We start from the raw sequence: 22,074 nt of genomic DNA on the forward strand, positions 1-22,074 counted from the left end.
CATCCTAGCCCCCCCCCCATAAAAATCAAATGGTAGCTCCCTTAGGTGATACAGGTACATGTTTGTTAATCTAAGTAATATCATATAGAGATACAGTGATTTTTTTTTTGTTCAATCATTAATAAAAATGAAATAGATAAATAACAATTCGCTTCTAGCAGCCAGTTTGGTTCAGTTTTGTCAAAATAAGCTTAGAAACATTGTTGATGAATTATTCAATTGCAAGTGAATAATACGATCTCATTGAATCCGTATTCAAGTGACCTTCAATTTAACCCCTTCGCTGGAGATGGGTCACACATGTATTCAGGTATTAAAAGGAAAAGAATGTCAACATTGAAAGTGAAACAAGGATGAACCATTTGGTTGACTGATTCGATCCACAAAAAATCATTCTTATACAGGTAAAAACGATGAAAAACATACTTTTTAACCTACAATATGAAATCAAACAGACCTAGAAAAATCCAATTGCATGTGGTCGCTTTTTGTTTATATTTATGTTTTTATTTGGTTAAATGACCATCGGCAGTCTTCGGAGGTCATCTCGATGGTAAATTAGATGACGTCTAGTCAAAAATACACACAAAATATTATCAAGTTCATGTATGGTTAATCTTTATATAAGACTTTTTTGTATTTTGGATATATGCTTTGTATGTTATTAATCAAATACGAGAATTTGAGTCAAATTGGCAAACATGAATTTGCCCTTTTAAAGGAGCTATGACAAATATTTTCCTACAAACTTTAACCAAAATTGAAGAAAAAAATCCTATCTTCAATAAATATTTCATTTTTTATTTCTAATTAAATTTAATTACAAAATTAATAAAGAATATATTGTAGAATTATTCATCACTTTATTTCTTCTTTTGCATCAATGACATCTATCCCAGATCTTTCATTTATATGAGTATTTCCGCACATTTATAAATTGGAAAATAAAGTGTCTACTTTTTTCACCTTATTGATATCTTATATAAATATATAGAACACTTCTGTTGATGTAACAGGGGGACCTAATGCTCTGGAAAAAAAGAAGTAAATTTTGCTTCAACAACAAAAACCACTTTTACATCATTAAAAATGTTTATAAAACAAAAAGATAATTTTATATGTATGACAGATTTTTCACTGTAACATCCCGTTAACAATTGTATAAATCCTAGTGATATTCAACATGGGGAAATGATTGAGGTGTTGGGGATGAAATGAATTAAAGCTGGTAAAATATTTAAAATGAATGAATAATTCTCAACTCCTTCATCATATCTGAGCTTCCGAAATAGCTCATCTTGCATCAAATCTAAAATCTATTAAACTTAAAAAAAAAAACATTCTTCAAAATTCTTTTATAGCAACAATAAATAAAATGTTATTTTCAATAATTTACATTTTCTCTTCATCAACACCACTATCAGAATTCTAGTGTGGAGTTTTATCTGAAACTTTGAACAGGGTATGCAAGACACAAATCTATTTTTAAATGATTGTAACCAACATTATCACAAGTTATGTCCCTTTGTTCCTGATAATGAAATCCTTCCTAACACTAATACTGCACATTGCTGCTATACTGGCAGTGTTTTAGAAGCTGTCTTTGATGCTGCAGCATAAAATATTTTTGAGAAAAATTTCAGTCCTGTCTGTCCTCCAGGTATGTAGCTCACAATGTACCTGTAGTAAAAAAAACGGTGAAAAAATAAATTCAATGATAGAAATCCAATGCAAAGGGTAAAGAAATTTATAATACATTATGTGAAAATGTCAGATTTTGATTGGTTAATACAAGGGAGATAACTTACTCTATTCCATGGCTTATACTCTATTACCCTTCACAAGACTTAGAGATGCTTTATCAATTGTGTGCTTTATTAAATACAGATGGTTGTTATGTACAAGACGTCATAGTTTATTTATTTGAAGTTGAAATTTAAAAGACATTAATCATTGTTAATACCAGAACATTTATTATAATACTTTAATAATACAAGCTGAGAGGGTGATAGAGCAGATTGTTTCCCCTAAAAAAAACTTGGCTTTCCCAACAGTTCTGGAATGTAGACCCATGTTGAAAGGGTATCCATTTGGCTGCACAGGATGTATAAATATGCTGCCATGTCTAGTTGGAATTGAAATCTTAAATCAGACTCTTTGAGGGGTCTAGAAGTTGTAAGTGGCCAAAATCTGTCCCTAAGCAATATATCCTTTTCCAAAGGCAGTAGACCCCTCTCTTTGTCTCAGTCTAAAAACTTTGGAAACCTACCTAACTGATTTATTGGTCAACGTGTACTTTATATACAAGATCAATTAGGCATTAGATATTATCAACAATTAATCAATAAAATTCTATAGTAAAACTCTTTTATATCATTATAGCAGTCAAACGAGTATTTGAACCCAATATTTTGTCATAAAATAAATGGGAGTTCATTTTTCATTATTTCATTGCACAGTTGAAATATTAAAAATCTATGAGATAAAATTTATTTCAATATTGATTTAGAATTAAATTTAATGCATTTATCTTTTTTATTCTCTTAAATATTACTGATTAATAATTCTTTCAAAACTAGAACATTTGTTTAGAAAGCACATAAAATTGGCGAAAAACATTCTTAAATTTGTCTTATAATCATCAAATCACCAATTTCAAATCAATAGATTTCTCCCAAAATCTATATGCTGCTGATACACAAATTTCCATTCCAATAGTGATTTTTTTTGTGTTTTATTGCCACCTTTAAGCACCGCTTTTGGGCTATTTCGTGGTGGCCAATTTTTTATTGGTGGAGGAAGCCGGAGTGCCCAGAGAAAACCACGACCTTCGATAGGAAAACTGACAATCCTAGTCAATTAAGATTGGAGTCGAGTGCACCTGCACTAGCGGGGTTCGAACTCACAACCTCAGTGTTGACCCGCTAGTGATTACAGTAGTAACTACTTAGACCACTCGGCCACCGAGGCCCCCCTCATTCCAATAGTGTAAAACAATTATAAAAAATATTTTCTTTAATTGCAACGTCAATTTCTTAACCCTTTAAAATAAATTATTTGTTAAACAATATTTGTATTTCAGAAATCATAAAATAAATTAAGAATTTGCATTGATAAAAATATTAACTTACCAAACTAATGCTAATATCTGTATAACAGCAAATATTACTGTCAACACTGTACTCCTTAACTACAATCATCAAATAATAAACCATGTTAACATGAGTGTAAAATTCACAATGCTACTTATATTTTTAACAATAGTTCAAATCCAACATTATCTCTCTCTTTACACTGCACAATCTGATTCAAATACTAATCCTGTGTCCATGCTTTGCCTATCATACCTGTTGACAATAGCTGAACCAACTGACATGTACAATAGAATTGGTATTGGTCTGAATACTTGGTTAAAAGTTCTATAAAGCAAAATGTTATTGTTTTCATAAAATCATACATTTTGTTTTTAGTTGTACCTTGGCATTAATAAAAAAAATCATCTACCATGACATAAATGACATGAGACTTTCAGCTTTCTTCCTTAGGGAAGCGCTATATCCCTGCCTTTTTACAGGTATTTGGAAAACCTTAGTTTTTTCCATTTCTGTGAAAGTTTAAAATAAAATTTGCATTGTGTCTTGCTCACATTCACTTGCTTTCATATTTTATCATAAATTATATAGATTTTGATAATTTATTGAATATCTGATGTAGATGATTCTTGGAAACTTACAACAGATACTTTGTATACAATTCTTTTCTATTTGATATGGTTTCTGTAAAATTCATGCACCTTAAGGCCTTAACCTGCAACAGATTATTTAATCAACACTTACCCAAAGTGAAAAATATAATGTTGCCAACATGGATCCAAAATATGCTGTTGTAAATGGTAATCTCTCAACAGAGAATAAATGTTTTACATGATTCATTGGTCCCCATAACAACGAAAAACTGAAAACCAGCATAGATATGTTTTAATACAAAATCTATACATAAATAAACACATTTTTCTCTATATATATATATATTTGTATTTTTCTTTTTTATACATTAACTACCCTTCCATATATGATATGTAGAAAATGGATATACATTTTATTTCAAGTGAGGCTTAGGGATTAAAAAGTTCACAGTTTTATCCCTTATCAAAATAAATGGAGATTACAAAAAAGTCTTTCAGCCATCAGAGTAATCTCAGACCAGGTTCACTTATCTGGTCATTGGCATGAAAATTATATGACCTGAGAAAGATTGATGCTGTAATTTGTTTTCCTTGTCATAATCATAACAAATTGATTGAGAATTTTGAATTTTCCAATATAAACTCAATACCTCAAAACAGGCAATCAGAGGAGCTAAGCACATATATACTCATTCATAGGAATAGTCCTCTGAACTGTAAATTTTCCTATTATGTCCTTTTCCAAGTTGTAGCATTTTTACAGAGTGTGAATTTATATGGCAGGTGACGCAGGGATTAGATTAGTTTCATTGATATTAAAGAAATTTCTTGGTATTCCTAATCAGAAGATTTTATACACACAAAAGAAGAAGTATACTTAACAACAAAATTATTTTCATTTACCTGTGTATAATATGATGCAGGTTTCTTCAAAAGTGATGATTTTCTAAAAATTGTTTGACATTTCACAGTGATATCATACTTTAACTTTGTTTAAACCTGTTTATTTACTTTTGACTTTAATTATTCATCCCTTGTAATTTTTTATTAACTGTGTATTTGCATTCAGGTTATTTGCATTCAGGTGTCACAGGTCAAATTTATTCGTTCATTGTGTGTTAATTTACGTTTTTTGATGGAGTTAAGCCTTCCAATTGATATTTCATAGTGTGTTTTTCTATGTTGTGATGTTATACTATTGTTTCAGAAAAGGGAGAAGGTTTGGCACCATTAAAACGTTTAATCCCGCTGCAAATGTTTGCACCTGTCCTAAGTCAGGAATCTGATTACAGTAGTTGTCGTCTGTTTATGTAGTTCATACGTGTTTCTCTTTTCTCGTTTTTATATAGATTAGACCGTTGGTTTTTCCGTTTGAATGGTTTTACACTAGTAATTTTTTGGAGCCCTTTATAGCTTGCTGTTCGGTGTGAGCCAATGCTCCGTGTTGAAGGCCGTACCTTGAACTATAATGGTTTACTTTTATAAATTGTAACTTGGATGGAGAGTTGTCTCATTGGCACTCATACCACATCTTCCTATATCTATAGCAGTTGACTTTTAACCTGTCGATGCACCCGATCTTGCTCCTATTAGAGTTTATGTGATTTCCTTAGTTTTTTTTTTACCTTGATTAGTTTCTTCTTAATACATGAAATAGAATTATGGGATTTGAACATCGGCGAACTCCTATTGCTTTGAATTCAAAACTATAGTATATTAGACTAATAACACTTTCTAAAATGTATTAGGCCAGTTGTTTCTTAAAATTACCCAAAGAGATTTTTAGAGGTTTTAGAAGGTATGATATATCATGATATATATGATACATGTATATAAACTCCTAAGTAGGTACAGAACTTTAATGTTACCTAGATATAATGAATAAACTGCCTAATGTGTATAGAACTGCAAACTTCCTGGCTTTCAGTATCAGTAATGGAATGTATAAACTTGCCTGGAAAAAAGATAAAAAGTCATGTTGGCTACTCTTAAAGATTTATAACTATACCTTTAAATTCTAATACTGTGGATTCATCTATTTTCATGGATACAAATTTTCGTGGATTGAGAAACACATGTATTATCATGGATATTTGATTGATTGATTGGTGTTAAATGCCACTTTCAACACTTTTGTGCTATTTCGTGGCGGTCAGTTTTTATTGGTTGAGGAAGCCGTAGTGCCCCGAGAGAGCCACCAACCTTGGTGGGAAAATTGACAATCCTAGTCAATTAAGATTGGAGTTGAGTGCACCTTCCCCGTGCGGTATTCGAACTTACAACATCAGTGTTGACAGGCTATTGATACAGTAGTTCGACTACTTAGACCACTCGGCCACCGAGGCCCCTGGATATATGAAAGCGTGGTTTTGTCTAAGTCTGTGTTTAAAGTCTACAGAAAATTTGTACTTTGTTGAACATTTAAATTCATGGTTTACCTATACCCATGAAGTCCACGAAAATTGGTATCCCACGAATAATAATAAACAGTATATTTAAAACACTAGATATTACATAACTTCTCTGACTATAACCTTTTTATTATACTAAAACACACCTACAACATCGTGGGTCCATGACTGAAATAAATTACCTACGCCTTATATTTAGCGCGGACTTTTAGTATTCATATTGTCATTTGAAAAAGTCATGCTGATTATAAGGTGCAGAGTTTTCTCTGCTTTCAGAATTTTTCTGTTTTAACCCGTCCTGGTTTTCCATCTACAATATAGTAGTGGTACTCCAGATAGTGGAGGGAAGAATAAAGAAAAACAACTACAACCGGAAACTACATGTGACATATACTTTTGGTATCGGTATCGGATTCGACCCAGAACTGGTTAATTATTGGTAATATTATGTGGAAAACAAAAGGGTCTGGAATGGTGTAATTTTTAATCAATACCATTGTCCTATATTAGTTTTATAGAAAATTGAAATCTCTGATTCATCGTTTTTACGTCATGCCAGCTAACAAATTGGACTCCTTATTTTAATAGTAAAGATATAAAGTAAGTCATGAATCCAAAAACATGCATAAAGTCTTTTACATGAAAAATAATGACACTATTTTTTATATTCAAATATTCTAGAAAATATTATCATGTACTTAGGAAAATATACTGTGTATAATTCTGTTTTATCTAACTGTAATATTGGTCATTAGTTAAGATTGAAGAGAAGTATTGATAGGCATGTATATGTAGTAAAAAAAATTCCAAAAGTACATTTACTTTTTAAAAAATTTTAAAAAGGGGAAGAAAGCGTAGGTCAAAATTAATTATCTGTTAGTAATTCTTGTTATAATTCCGGTGGGGAAAAAACACAAAATTCTGTATATTTGCCTGGGAGGAAAAAATGTCTGTTTCAAACTTTGAAGTGATGACCTCATCCTAATGGGAATTGGTAGGTAAAAATACTGATTTTGTTCTGCTTTAAGCATGTTTAATGACAATGTAATGAATTTTTTTTTTAAATTTAATCATTTCTTTCTTTGACTTTTAAGGATATGCCCAAAATATCTTCAAAAAATTGTGTTTGCTGTTAGTTTTAAATTTAATAGCATTAGTACGCAAATTACTTTGAAAATGCAGCTGATCTTGGTCTGCACTGTACTATTTTTGTCATTCATACATGACATACCCTGCAACCTGTACCAATCTTAAATACAGACATATAATAAAATGCTTCGCTGAGCGCAGCCCCTGAGGTCGAACCCTGAACAGTTGGGGCAAGTTTGGACACAATATTCAAGCTTGATACTGTCTGAATTTGGATTGTGATCAAATTTTGACATAATATAGGTTTCTGTCACAAAATAAATGTGGTCAAAGATCTTAAAAATTTGAAATTGGACATTTAATTTACCAAGAATGGTCTGATATCCATAATCTAATAACATGGTTGGATTCAGCATATAAAAAAACACCAATAATTTAATTTTAGTTGAAATCAAACAAAGCTTAATTTTGGATCCTTCAAACCTTAATACAAAAATGTAATATGAACTAATTTGAAAACAGGGCCCAAAATAAAAATCTAAATGCACAGTAAGATTCAGCAAATCATACAGCCGCAATAATTCAGTTTTTGATGAAATCAAACAAAGTTTAATTTTAGACCCTTTTGACCTCAATGTAGACCAATTTAAAAATGGGGCCCAATATCCCAAAAAATTAAACAAGGTTAGAACCCACAAAAATTAAAGACTTAATAAATCCCATCGAAATTGGTTAAAACATTTGTATTTGTTTTCAATTGAAAGATTTCTTGCTATTGCACAATACTGTGCAATTGAAGATATTTTGCTATTGTGCAATACTGTGCAATTGAAGATTTTTGCTATTGTGCAATACTGTCCAATTGAAGATTTCTTGCTATTGCGCAAAACTGTGCAATTGAAGATTTCTTGCTATTGCGCAATACTGTGATATTGCACAATACTGAGCTATTGCGCAATACTGTGCAATTGAAGATTTCTTGCTATTGCGCAATACTGTGCTACTGTGCAATACTGAGCTATTGCGCAATACTGTGCAATTGAAGATTTCTTGCTTTTGCCCAATACTGTGCTATTGCGCAATACTGTGCAATAGAAGATTTCAAAAATTTTAGAGAGATCCATACACTTAAACACAAGTTATTGTCTGGAAACTAGAAAAATGTTTTTGGCCCCTTTTTTGTCCCTAATTCCTGAACGTTTGGGGCAATTTACCCCAAACTCAATCCCAGCCTTCCCTTTGTGATATGGAACCTTGTGGTACAATTTCAGAGAGATCCATACACTTACACACAAATTATTGTCCGGAAACTTCAAAAATGCTTGTTTTTGGCCCCTAATTCCTAAACTGTTGGTACCATCACCCCCAAAATCAATCGCAACCTTCTTTTTGTGGTGTTGAACCTTCTGGTAAAAATTCATAGAGAGCCATTCACTTAAACTAAAGTTATTGTCAGGAAACCAAATGTGTCTTCCGACGACAACGACGACGCAGACCATGACGATGACATCATAGCATTATACGACGCCAAATTTTTTTTGCTGTCGTATAAAAAGGCCTTGCTGTACTGCTAAAAACTTACCAATGAAAAACAGAATGTTCCCATCAATAAACATAGTATAAATCCCAAGATTCTTTGTTTCTTTGTCTGAAATAAAAACAATTGTCATACACATGTGTTACCTTGTATTATAATCTCACTGTGAACTTTCAACATAAAAAGGGTTTCCAAAAGTTAGGTTTAGCACCAAAAACTTAGACCTTAATTTTTCTTATAAATAACAAAAAGTAAGTTATTAGTGTGCCAATTTTTGCAGGAAATTTATAGGTACAAAATGTACTATAACCAATTTAAACACTGTCACTTTTGAATCTTGCCACTAGATTATAGAATTTACATTTATTTGGAATATTTTATGTTGTATTTCGCTTTTGTGTAGCAAGAAGAGAAGTCAACTGAAATACACACATCACCATTCTGATCAATAATTTTTGAGATCTCAAAAACACTCTTGACTGTGAATCCTTTTACAGGATTCTGTATCTGTGATGGTACCTTGTAGAATCCATATGGGCTTTATTACTACGCCAGGATAAACAGATTGGAGAATATCTCCCAAAGAATAACCAATTTGGGAATAAATTTTCAATGCAAATAATCTTAATTATTGAATTTAACAAAACTATTGAAAAGTCAAATTGTTGAGGTCAAAAGTAGTAACTTTCAAGAAAATTAATTAAATTGAGAATTGAAATGGGGAATGTGTCAAAGTGACAACAACCCGACCAAAGCGCAGAAAACAGCCCAAGGCCAATAATTTGTTAGATTGATCCCTCTGAAAATCAGCATCTTACAAGGGATCCTACTCATAAACATTCCACGTTGCACCTTTAGCTATTTAGTCCAATTCGGAAAAAAACAGTTACTTTAAAAACAACTTCCTGTTGGGGTCTTAGTGTTTTGAAAACAAAGGTTATCAGTAAGAATGCGGGACAGCTCAGCCCAGACACAACTCAGACTGAGTCAACTTGGAGAGTTTATAAAGTCAAGTCCGACCATCTATAAAGTCAATTCGGACTGTCTATAATAATAAAGTCAACTAAAATAAATGGGGAATGTGTCCTGGGACACAGATGATGTCCCCACTTGCATACATGTATAACGTTATAAAGGGACATAACTCAAGAACTGTAAAAGTGACACTACCCAAATTTGTACTTGATCTCAGTTTTGTGGTATTAAGCATTGTGCATAAGTTTCATAACATTTGGTTGAGGCAAACAAAAGTTAGAGAAAGAAAACAAAAAAATCAGCAATTTTTCCATTTGTAAAGGGACATAACTCTCGAACAGTAAAAGAGATGCAACCAAAATTCAAACTTTATCTGTGTTTTGTGGTAATAAGCATTGAATATAAGTTTCATAATAACTGGTTGAGGCAAACTAAAGTTAGAGAACGGAAACAAAAAAATCAGCAATTTTTCCATTTGTAAAGGGGCATAACTCTAGAACAGTAAAAGTGACGCCAACAAAATTCAAACATTATCTGTGTTTTGTGGTAATAAGCATTGTGTATAAGTGTCATAACATTTGGTTGAGGCAAACTAAAGTTAGAGAACGCAAACCAATTTTGTGACGTATGTACAGAGAGACGGACATACAGACGGACGTACAGACGGACAAGGGTAAAACTTAATGCCCCTCCACTACGGCGGGGCATAAAAACACTCATTTCTTAACAATTTTATTAACCAAACCCTCAATGTGTAATATTTAACCAAGCCAAATCAGTTTTTTGGGGGCAAAATTGTATATATATAATTATACCAATTGCAATATTAAAAAGTAACTTTTAAAGAGTGATGGAATAACATGTAAATGTAAATATAATTTTATTGTTGTCCTATTCACATGATTCAAAGCAATTTATGGCATACACAATACAAGATTTCATTCTGGATTTTAAAACTCAGAATTAAATAAATTGATAGACATCATGGAATGTATTATGTAATTATTAACTTGACAACTAGGTCAAATAATTTAAGTCATGATTCTTGGCAATTTCAATTTCTTGATGTTTCTTTCCCCCTGAAATGTATTTGAATTGAAAACAACTGAAAATCCATAATAGCCCTGTTTTTTCATAATGGCCCTGTTTTTTCATAATGGTTGTGTTTATTCATAATGGCCCTGTATTAATACCCTGTTAGTCTATAATGGACCAGTTTTGCTTTTATTAATAAAAGGGCAGTTTCATACATAATTAATGCACTAAACTGGTTAATGAATAACAGTATCCTTTAAATTTTGCCGACTTTGCAAAACATAATCAAAATACTTTGTTTAATATGAATTAAAATTTTTACTGATCTTTATCAATTTATTTTACATTAAAACTAACTTTAAGTCAAATCGAACCGTCTATAATGCCAATTCTAACAAAGTATAAACATGGAGTTTGGGCTATTTATATGATAAATATAGATTCTACCACTGCATCGAGTGTGATACGATATTTATCCACTCGAGACAGTTAAATTTTCAAATTTAAAACACGAGGCTTGCAGAGCGTTTTAAATATTTAAAATTTAACTGTCGAGAGTGGATAAATATCGTATTACACGAGATTTGGTGGTGGAATCTGTTTCTCTAATGATTTTCAAACAATACGCAGGCAAATTTATTCCTTCTTTTCGAATGATCTGCAAAAAGATGTGTTCTTTCTATGGGACGTCATCAGGCATGGTCGCCTTTTTTCATGCCGTCACAATAGGAAATTCAGAGGAAAGCAAGAAAATTCGACGTCATAATCGGATTTTAACCAATGAAGAACTGAGATCAAACGAACCACACGTTGATTAAATTTTTTTTATACAATGGGTGCAGAAAGGGATAAATTGACGAAGAATTAGAGAAAAGGTTATATCTAACATAAAAGTATTCTTTATACACCTTACTGCATTTGAAATGAAGTCTCATGCAATAATTGATTTAATGTCATTTTCTACTTCATCATGCCATAGTGATTCTATATTTAGAATAAAATCTTCATTAATTCATTAAACAAACTTTATTTATCCGTAAATTGAATTTGTTATTTATCATAATGTTTTCTTATAGTCTCATTTCATTTTAAAATCATAATAATTAAATAGAATTAATTTAATGGTTTGGCTTGTCTTTTTTTCATCATTTTTATTGTCAAAACTGGCTTCAATATTCTCGGAGATTATCTCCCTTTGTTCTTTGCATTAAAGACAGTCCCACTTCTCTTCAGACACAGTCTTTTTCGTCGATATCTGTATCTGTATGGGTAGGTGTAGAAATCCTATTTAGGCTTTTATACACGATAGAGAAGAGTGCCGTTGTTATGGGCGATGTTCCTGTAGCACGGTCTTGAATAGCCCTGCATAATCTGCAAGCACAACTTTATCTATATATATACATGCATGTGACTCGACATTTGTATCGACGTTTTATTGTTCATTTGATTATAAAGCTACATACCCCCCTTTTTTTAAAATAAATATTAATATACTTATAAAAGTAAATTTGTAAGATACTTATACAAGTGTATTCTATTTACTTGTATAGTTTAATCATTTTAATGGCTTATTTATGTCACTTAGACATTCAGATTTTTTACTTATACAAGTAAAAAGGTCATGCTATCTTCTTTTCTTGAATTTCTCAGGACTTCTATGCTCTGATAGAATTTTTAATTGTCTGTCCTTTGTAGATGTCTTTATTAATCATTTAAGTGTAATTTCATGGACAATGAAAATCTCATTTGCCTGTTATCTTAAAAACACTGCTCATTTACAAGCCGCCTTGGGGCAATTTTTGAAGGCCTTGCGCAATTACTTAAGATCTTTGCGCAATTAATTTCTTTTTCTAATTAATGAGACGAAACGTTGAACTCTAATAAAAAATTATGAACTTACCAGAGAAAAATTGTTTAAGGCATGTTTTTACATCCCATAACTTGAGAATTTTAGAGAAAGTAAAAAAAATTATTTATACAAGTTAATTTTTTGAGAAAAATAAGGGGATTATTCAAAACTTATAAGAAAAAATGAATATAACATATTTACTTATACAAGTATATTATTATTTACTTCTTCAAATAAATAATAAATTGCTTTGCTGAGCGCAGCTGGATACGACCGCAGATGTCCTACCCTTAAAAGTTGCGGCCAAAATGGACACATTATTCGCGCTTGATACAGGTCTGTATTTGGATTGTAATTAAATATTTGACACAGAATTAGTCAAAGAACTTAAAATTGGTTATATGATTTGAATTTATATTCAATTTTTTGCTTTTGTGCAATACACTATGCTGTTGTGAATTGCCCCCCCCCCCCCCCCCCCCAAAAAAAAAATTTAATTGTTTTTTTTTGCTTTTGTGCAATACACTATGCTGTTGAATATTAACCCCCCCCCCCAAAAAAAAAAAATATTTGAAGAAATTTTCTTTTTAATTTCTGAAATCTGTAAGGAGAAAAATTGTAGCCCCCCACAAATTCTTATTTACCCCCCCCCCCCCCCCCCCCCCTCTCCCCCAATTTTTTTCAACTCCCCCCGTTCCCTTATTCCAAAAATAATCTCAATTCAAATTTCTAATGGAGTTTGCAACCATAACTACTCATTTAAATACATCATAAAATATTCAAATATTAAATGACATACAGTCATGGTTAAAATAAATTTACAGCTAATCATCTCAAGACAATCATCATTTCTTGATACATAATTTACAAGCAGTATAAGGGAGGTAATCAAACATATATACAACAGTATTCTTTAAATGGATTGAATTACCTCCCTTACACTGCTTTTAAATTGTCTAAATTGTCCTTTAACCATAAAAACCTGTTTTCCCCCTTTTTTGCCGCTAATTGCTAAATGGTTTGAGCCATAACCCCCCATAACCATCCCTTTGTTGTATGGAAACTTGTGGTATAATTTCAGAGAGATTCATACACTTAAACATAAGTTATTGTCTGGAAACTGCAAAAATGCTTATTTGGGCCCCTTTTTTGGCCCCTAATTCCTAAACCTTTGGGACCATAACCCCCAAAATCAATCCCAACCTTCCTTTTGTGGTTATAAACTTTGTGTTAAAATTTTATTGATTTCTATTTACTTATACTAAAGTTATTATCTGGAAACCATCTGTCTTCGGACGACCCTGACGACGACAACGACGACGACAATGGATACCAATATACGACCAAAAAATTTTTAATTTTTGTGGTCATATGAAAATAACTTGTACAAATAGTATCCCTGACTGTCATAAAAGTCAATAAGGCCAACTTAATCTTTGCGGCTCTCAGAACATTTAAATATTTGGGTACAGAGACATTCTTACCATTGTAAAAAACTATGGTAAGAACTCACCTGGACTACGCAAGTTCAGTTTGGTCACCATACAAGAAAAAAGATATTGACAAGATAGAAGGAGTTCAAAGAAGGGTACCTAAACAGCTACCAGGCCTCAAAGATATGAGTTATCCAGAGATTGAAAAAACTAGGTTTACCTACATTTTCATATAGGGAAAATAAGAGAGGATATGATCGAAACATTTAAAATCGTAAATGGCTACTATGATAAGGAAGCAAGCATTTTTTTAAAATTGGCAAAAGACTCACAAAAAAGAATTAGTAGCAGAACAAATAGTAACAAAGTGGTCCACCAAAGGTTTGAATCAAATATCAGAAAACACTCTTTCTCTTAGGACAAAAAATGTAAGAATAGCCAAAACTTGGAACAAACTGCCAGATAATATTACCATTTAGCCCCCTCCCTCAATGTCTTCAAAAACTGGTTAGATTGATTGATTGATTTTTGGTGTTTTAATGCCACTTTTAAGAACTGCTTTTGGGCTATTTCGTGGCGGCCAGTTTTTATTGGTGGAGGAAGCCGGAGTGCCCGGAGGAAACCACCGACCTTCGATAGGAAAACTGACAATCCTAGTCAATTAAGATTGGAGTCGAGTGCACCCCACGAGCGGGGTTCGAACTCACAACCTCAGTGTTGACTGGCTAGTGATTACAGTAGTAACTATATAGACCACTCGGCCACCGAGGCCCCCAAAACTGGTTAGACAAACATTGAATAAATGAAGAGATTTATAACAATGATTATAGGGCAGAAGAAATTATGAAGAGGCTAGACAAAAACTTATACATGAGCTATATTTTAACATGGGATCAGTACATATCGATTAAGAAATTTTTATTGTTGATAGAAAAGAATGACAACTGTTCCCTCTCTAGAGAAACACTAATGCAATTGTTGGGTGATTTTATCCGCTAGTCGAACCAATTTGATTAAATAATTTTTTTATCCTTTTTTTTTTATTATTATTATAATTGTTAGATTTTATTTTTTCCCTTTTGTTTTTAAATATATTAATACAGTTGCCACCTATAATTATAATCAAAGTACAAGTGAGTTGTTTATCTGAGTGAAAAATTGTACACGCGTGACTTTGATATGATACAAGAGAGACAATCCAGTGTCAACAGCGACACCTACAGAATACAGAATAGGGCAGAAATATCTGGAAATCAGGAAACTAATATTAAATTAAGAATATGGTGAAGAGGAACCGTAGGGATCCTGTACTTGAAATCAACTCTACATTGTATTTTTAAATTGTAAGTAACATTCTAAATAGTGCTGTCTACTTTCAAAGACAAGTATATATTTTAGAGCTTCAATCTAGTAATAATTTACATTTTTGTACATAATCAAACAGACATTACCATGAGGAAATAAAAGTCTTATCAATTTCAATTTAAGCAATGAAAAAAGTAAAGATCTCTCAAATATTAATAATATGGGGAAGAAGTCCACAATTACAGTACAAAAATCAATAAAAAAGAAATTAAAAAAAAAAATTTCAATCTACTAATGAACTCAAATCGTTAACTTTTTTTATTTTCCCACATCAGCGCAGAAATCTTTTCCGGTATTGTTTATCTCAGGATTTGAGTAAAATATTATGGGGATGGACCTTATACCATTAAGCAAATCAATAAAACTAAAAATTAATATATAAAAATCAACATACTAATGAAATCATAGTGTTTCTTTGTTTACATTGAAAATGATGTCACAACTAAAGTCCCTTACACCAGGACAAAAATCGGAAACGTTTCCGTATTTCCGTATCTTTTTTAACAGACTTCGTCCCCTTTCACAGGTAACGCCTGCCTCATATTATAACTATATAATATAGCTGACTTAAAGACGGTCTGAGTTGACAGTCCAAGTTGTCTTTATTGTAGACGGTCAGAGTTGTCTTTAGGCAGAATTGTCTTGCACCCATCAGTAATGAAGGGAGGACAAAGTTTAGAAAATGAAATTTTGATATCAAACTAGTATAACATACAAGACTTGGTAAATACGGATCTTTCTGTGCCTGAGAAAACCATCCATTTGCCACGTCATTAGAATCATTTTGAGAGCTTTTATCGGACTTATTGAAAAAATTTAGCCTTCCTAGGCTAAAACCTGTACTGCTTGAGTCATCTGATACTGAGATATTTGTTTCTTTGTTACTTCTCGAGAGGTAATTTTGTAGATCTTGGCCTAAGCCTGTCATTTTCTTTATCTAATGAAAAGTCAAGATAGACTACGGGAAGGTAGTTCCGAGAGGATAAAAGATTATACTAAAAGATACTCTGAATTCCCCGGAGCAGCACATTATGCGTCATTTTGAAAAATATCGAATCTCCTCGTATAAACTTTTATATCTTTGTCAGCAAATTTGAATTAAATTGTATAGACACTAAAAATTGACTTGTGATAGATATTTTCATATCTTTGAACAGATTCTCCGAAAAATAAACGGTATTTTTATAAGTCTACCCGATGATTTTGTTTTGTTTTGTTTTGTTTTGTTTTGTTTTGTTTTGTTTTGTTTTGTTTTGTTTTGTTTTGTTTTGTTTTGTTTTGTTTTGTTTTGTTTTGTGTTTTGTTTTGTTTTGTTTTGTTTTGTTTTGTTTTGTTTTGTTTTGTTTTTATAACGGGCTAGAATAATATATATTAATCTCGCTTGAGTTTTGTTTTTTGTTTTTGTATTTATTTTCAGGGAATCATGAGACTACTAATACAGATATCAGGTGAATCTGGTGTTGAGTCTTTGGTAATCTTTTGTTTCTCTTAATTTTGAATTGTTTCATGTTTTGTCTTTCTTGTGCTCTTTAAAGCTTATTATACGGTATATGTTTTGCTCATTGTTGAAGGCCGTACGTAAACTTTACTTCTTTACGTCTATGTACTTTTTTCACTGGTGGATTGGCAATTATACCACATCTCCTTAGGTCAAGTTGATGTTTGCCAAAGTAAATGTGGGTTACTAGAGCTTGACATATAAAGTATAGACATTTGTTTGTTGTTGAATTAGATTTTGGTCAATGAAACATCAAACCGTATGTTGACCTGTATATGTCCTTTGGAATTTGTGTCGTGGTGTTGCTGTCTCATTACCTATATAGTATATACGTGCTCCATAAGGGGGCCCGGGCCCCCTGACACCCCTCCCCCGGCCTTTAATCTGCCTCTGAGGTTGCTGACTATAGTTCATTACCGTTTGTTACTTGTTTTATATTTACATGTACTGTATGTACGTTTTATATTTACATGTACTGTATGTACGTTTTATATTTACATGTACTGTATGCACGTTTATATTTAATGTATGTACATTTGAAATTTAGTTAAAATACAAGTAGTTTCGAGATATAAGGGGTTCGAAATTCTCTGACACCTTGATGAAACCAGTCTTGTCGAATGAAACAATGGGATATTTGGTGGAAGGCGGACAATCTATCTTTCTAGAATTTGACCAGATATATGCTTTTATTTCTTACTTATTTTTACAAAATATCTGAATTTGATTGATTAGATAAAAAATAATTGACTTGTTTTTCGTTATTTCGTGAAAAAGAAAATATCATGTTTAAATAAATAGTTATGGTTAATATAAAGTCCGAGATTGCTCTGACGTCCGTCGGCCTGTTTTCTCAGACTGCTGTGGTCTTAAAAAAATATCTTATGTGTAAATTTGCTGTTCAGAGTGTGTCTGCTAATTAAATACATGTATATGTTACAGGCATTTTCTAAATTAAGGCATTTTGTAAAATGACTGAATTTTCAGGCAATTTATAAAAGCCTGACCTTGACATGCATTATATAAAATGACTAAAAGTACCTAGTCATTTTGTACCAAATTCAACAAATTGGCTGTTCAGTTTCAGGTTATTTGTTTTAAAAAAGGGATAATTATCGTTGAGATGCATACAAACAAAAACACAATCATATGCAAAGGAAATAACGAATGGTTTGGTAAAATTGAGTTTATTCTTCAAAATGAAATTGGGAAAGTTTGTATAATTTTAAGTGAAACTTCATTAAATATGTAACCACTCTGTATTTTAGATAGTAATTGTGTGATCATAATGACAAAAGCACAAATTGCTCTTACAATAGAACAAATTTTACAAATGAATTTTTAGAAAAATCTTAATTCAAAACAGAAGTGTATAATATGAAGCAGAGAAAAAGAAGCATGTTTATTATTGACTGATTGTTGTTTGTTAGCACTCAGTAGCAATTAAATATTTCATGCAAATTTAAGACGAGAACAAATTGACTATAAATCAAAGAGGTAAGTTCTACAATGGATTTACCTGGATAAAGGACAGGAATTTTGACTGCCGCTTGAAATGAAGGTATGTTTGATAGGGGCAGACAAGTTGCCTCGAATTTATACATCCTGCACAGCCAAACTGATTCTTCTCTATGTATAGCATGAGTTTCGCTATACAAGGCTGTGCCGGTTTGGTTGTACGTAATGCAAAGATATGAGTAAGGGTATTCTTTGGTTTACATTCTGATGAGTTAATGTGACGGTACTTCACCGTTGTTAAAATCTCAAAAATCGACCAGGAAGAGACAAATAAAGGTGCACCGACAGGATAAGCGTCTCCTGCCATGAATGCATCACCCGCCATGCGTAAAGTTGCTTCAGTCTGTTAAATGCTCTGATAAGCAAAAAGATGTCAGTCAACCTAATAATGCTAATGTGACTTTGAATCTGTTCGGAGCACACGAAAAAGAAGATATTCAGGTGTGTGCTTTTTGCTAAACCCACTGTTCGTCGAACGTTAATTTAGTGTTTTATCAGAAACAAAATACATCTCCGAGTCACTATTTTTATCTTTTAAATCAGAGAAAAGAACACTTCTTATTAGAAAAATATCAGACAATCCTGTCATTAAAATAACAGATAACCATGCAGAAATATTGTATTAATTTTAAACTAATCTAGTTTATATGTAACATATCTAAAGTTTTGTTGGATTGCTGTTGATATTGTTTTAACTGACTACATGTAACTGTCTGGTGAATTTTTATTGTACATATTTGAATAAAATTTTATCAAGAGAAAAAGTAGTCCAACTACAGTATCACTAGCCAGTCAACACTGTGGTTGTGAGTTCGAATCCTGCACGGGGCTGGTGCACTCGACTCCAATCTTAATTGACTAGGATTGTCAGTTTTCCTACCGACGGTCGGTGGTTCTCTCTGGGCTCTCCGGCTTCCTCTACCAATAAAAACTGACCGCCACGAAATAACACAATAGTGTTTAAGTGGCGTTAAACACCAATCAATCAATCTTTAAATGTAACCTTAAAATCAGTAATTATGATAGCTAAAACTGCTCTGTTGTTTGATACTTTCAATTGTTTAGGTTGTGAATATTTCATTCTATAAAGTGATTTCAGGCATTTTGTAAAATGTCTAATTCTTATATGCATTTTAGAGAATGCTTAAAGTTTTCAGGCATTTTACAAAATCCCTAAATTTAGAAAATGTCTTTAACATATATATTTATATAAATTGGAACCAGTAGCGCAGGAGTGGTCTGAAAAGAAGGAACAAAAAAGTCGCAAGCAAGCAAAAAAAAAAACTAACTATAGTCTGATGGTCTAGGAGTTAGCCAGTATCTTCTTTCATTTTCATGAAAAAAACTTGCCAAAAAGATGAGGGGAACATAGTTTGAAAGTGGGGGCATTAATTACTCCTGTCTTTTCGACACCCTGGCTCCTACGCCAGTTGGAACAGTGGGAACAAGAATGGTTAATGTCAATGTGAAATCATGCACATAACTAAAATACAAAAAAACTAAAATCTTTGAATATACATATACACCACAAAAGTATATGTTAAAATCTACAGACAAAGCAAAATATATTGGCATTATAATTACCATCACAAATGATCTAACACGGAACTCGCGTATAAATGATATCACAAATAAAGAAAATGCATAACTCAAGTATAAGATTTATCAAAAAGAATATTAATACCAACAGCATACATGACACCTTTTTTCATTTGTTGTTTTTATAACTATCTTATAAAACATATATCAGACTTAAATCAGAATAATGTAGTGTTGTCTGGGTCGATTCCTGGCATAAACAACAAATAATAGAAATGAAATGATCAAGAGAAGAGCAGCCAGGTATACATTAAATCAGAAGTCCATTACTAGAGCTCTAGTAATGGACTTCTGATTAAATCAATACAACTACGAAAGTAGTGTACGTGCCGTGCTTGAACATCTAAGCTGGCAAACATTTCAATAAAGAAGAAAAATTGCGACAGTCACTATGCTCTCCAAAATTCACCATCAACTAGTTTCATCTCAAACACTTTCAAAAGAACATAAGATAAGATAAGAAAATTTTATTTTGATTCGGCATTTATAAAACTGTACAACACAAGCTTAAAAGAGCGTTAATTTGTCTGAATATAAAAATATACAGACAACATAAAAACAATAATAACAACATGCATTACATACACAAAATTTTGCATTTATATGTGAAAGACTTAAGGAAGATTAACAGTATACCACCATGATCTTGGATTGGAAAAAAGCAGTACACGATCGGTCTAGTTTTTTGTTCAAATCTGAAAATTTTGAGGCAAATTGGCAATAAATGTGTAAAATATATATTTAAATAAGTGAAAATACATGATTTATTGCGTTATTTTGACTGTTTGACAAATAATAAATATATGTGTTTGTTCGAATCAGTTTTTCAACGTAGCCATTTAAGGGGAGATAATCCAAACAGTAATTCTTTTATACTGGAATGTTAAAGAAATTCTAATTTTTACTGGTAGCAAGAATACAAGATTGGTGACACAGTTTTTTATTTTTATTTTCTTAAAGCATATTATAAAACCTATCTTCTCATATTTTATTTCAAAACTCTATCTCATAGATTTCTTTTAATTCACAAAAAAGTGGTTTTTTTCATGAATAATCTATGCAAATTTAGGCAATTTTTCACGACTTGTACCATGAAAAATACTTTTTAGTATGGTTTTTAAAAAAGCATGGTAAAATCTACATTTTGGCAAAGTATAAGAATATTTTATCTGAGGAAATCTACACCGATCATCTACCTTAACATGTTTTAGCAAATTTGACGTAAGATAAAAGTGTACCTTCTAAAAAATTTGGAATATATGCACTAAGAAAATATTAAACTGTAAGCAAAGAGTCTGCAGTAAGCAAAGATTAAATATATGTATTAAGCGAAGCCAGACTACAAATTTGTGAACATTGAAAAAAATAGTGAGCTGAACATATATCCAAGCGGGGACCCATGTGGCAATCGCTTCTTTCAATCTCCGCTTAAAAAGCTATACACAGAGAAATCCGATGTTTTACAGTGTGACAGGAAGCAAACAGCAGATTTTAACTTTCTGCAGATTGAGCAACGGCACTTCGAACCATTCCAGGACTGAAGCAAACTCTTGAAATGAGAAAAAGTATGTTCAGTCCTGAAATGGTTTTGCAAGCTATTCCACAATGAAGCGGCTGCATATCTGAATAATCTCTTACCGCATGTATACTAGTTCTTATCGCTGGTATGTCCAGGATGTTACTATATGTAAAATTATATTTTGAGTCCTTTTGATTGACCAAGTCGCTCAAACACACTGGAGCTTTCCCGTTAAGAATTTTGTAAGCCTCAAGTGCTATTATCCTGATTCTTCTCAACTGCAAAGTTATAACCTTTGAAACATCCAGCAGGGTTTTATATGATGAGGTATAATCCTCAAATACAATACGGAGCGCTCTCTCTTGCGCTTTTTTCTAACTACTTAGAGTTAGTGCCCGTGCAGAAGTGACACGCTAGAGGACTAAAATTAAAATTACTTAAAATAGAAATATGGAATATGATCAGTTTACTAGTATTTTAGTCTCGTTAACATATATCCAAATCGTTTCAGTATATGCAGTTGTTGTGACGCCTTTCTGCACAAGCTACTGATTTGGGCAT

The 22,074-nt window shown here is 32.0% G+C and overlaps 1 protein-coding gene across 1 annotated transcript; it reads right to left on the bottom strand.

The window, feature by feature from the left end:
• Positions 1-137: 137 nt before the first annotated feature.
• LOC127720053 (uncharacterized) lies at positions 138-16,320 on the bottom strand. Its single transcript, XM_052226459.1, has 6 exons — positions 16,095-16,320; positions 8,768-8,833; positions 5,554-5,639; positions 3,837-3,954; positions 3,132-3,190; positions 138-1,680 (listed from the first exon to the last, which is right to left on the bottom strand). The coding sequence occupies exons 1-6, from the start codon at positions 16,305-16,307 to the stop codon at positions 1,575-1,577; spliced, it is 648 nt and encodes a 215-aa protein (XP_052082419.1). The 5' UTR covers positions 16,308-16,320; the 3' UTR covers positions 138-1,574.
• Positions 16,321-22,074: the final 5,754 nt, after the last annotated feature.

Source organism: Mytilus californianus, unplaced genomic scaffold, assembly GCF_021869535.1.
Source record: "Mytilus californianus isolate M0D057914Y unplaced genomic scaffold, xbMytCali1.0.p SCAF_11, whole genome shotgun sequence".
Taxonomy (NCBI): Eukaryota; Metazoa; Mollusca; class Bivalvia; order Mytilida; family Mytilidae; genus Mytilus; species Mytilus californianus.

Bases quoted from the DNA above. Each gene is read 5' to 3' on its own strand.
- LOC127720053 (XM_052226459.1), bottom strand. From the start codon at position 16,307: ATGACAGGCTTAGGCCAAGATCTACAAAATTACCTCTCGAGAAGTAAC. The intron at 8,834-16,094 runs GTATGTTATACT...TTTTTATTTCAG, and splicing joins ATCCGTATTTACCAAGTCTT to ACAAAGAAACAAAGAATCTT. The intron at 3,955-5,553 runs GTAACATTAAAG...GCTGGTTTTCAG, and splicing joins AGTTTATTCATTATATCTAG to TTTTTCGTTGTTATGGGGAC.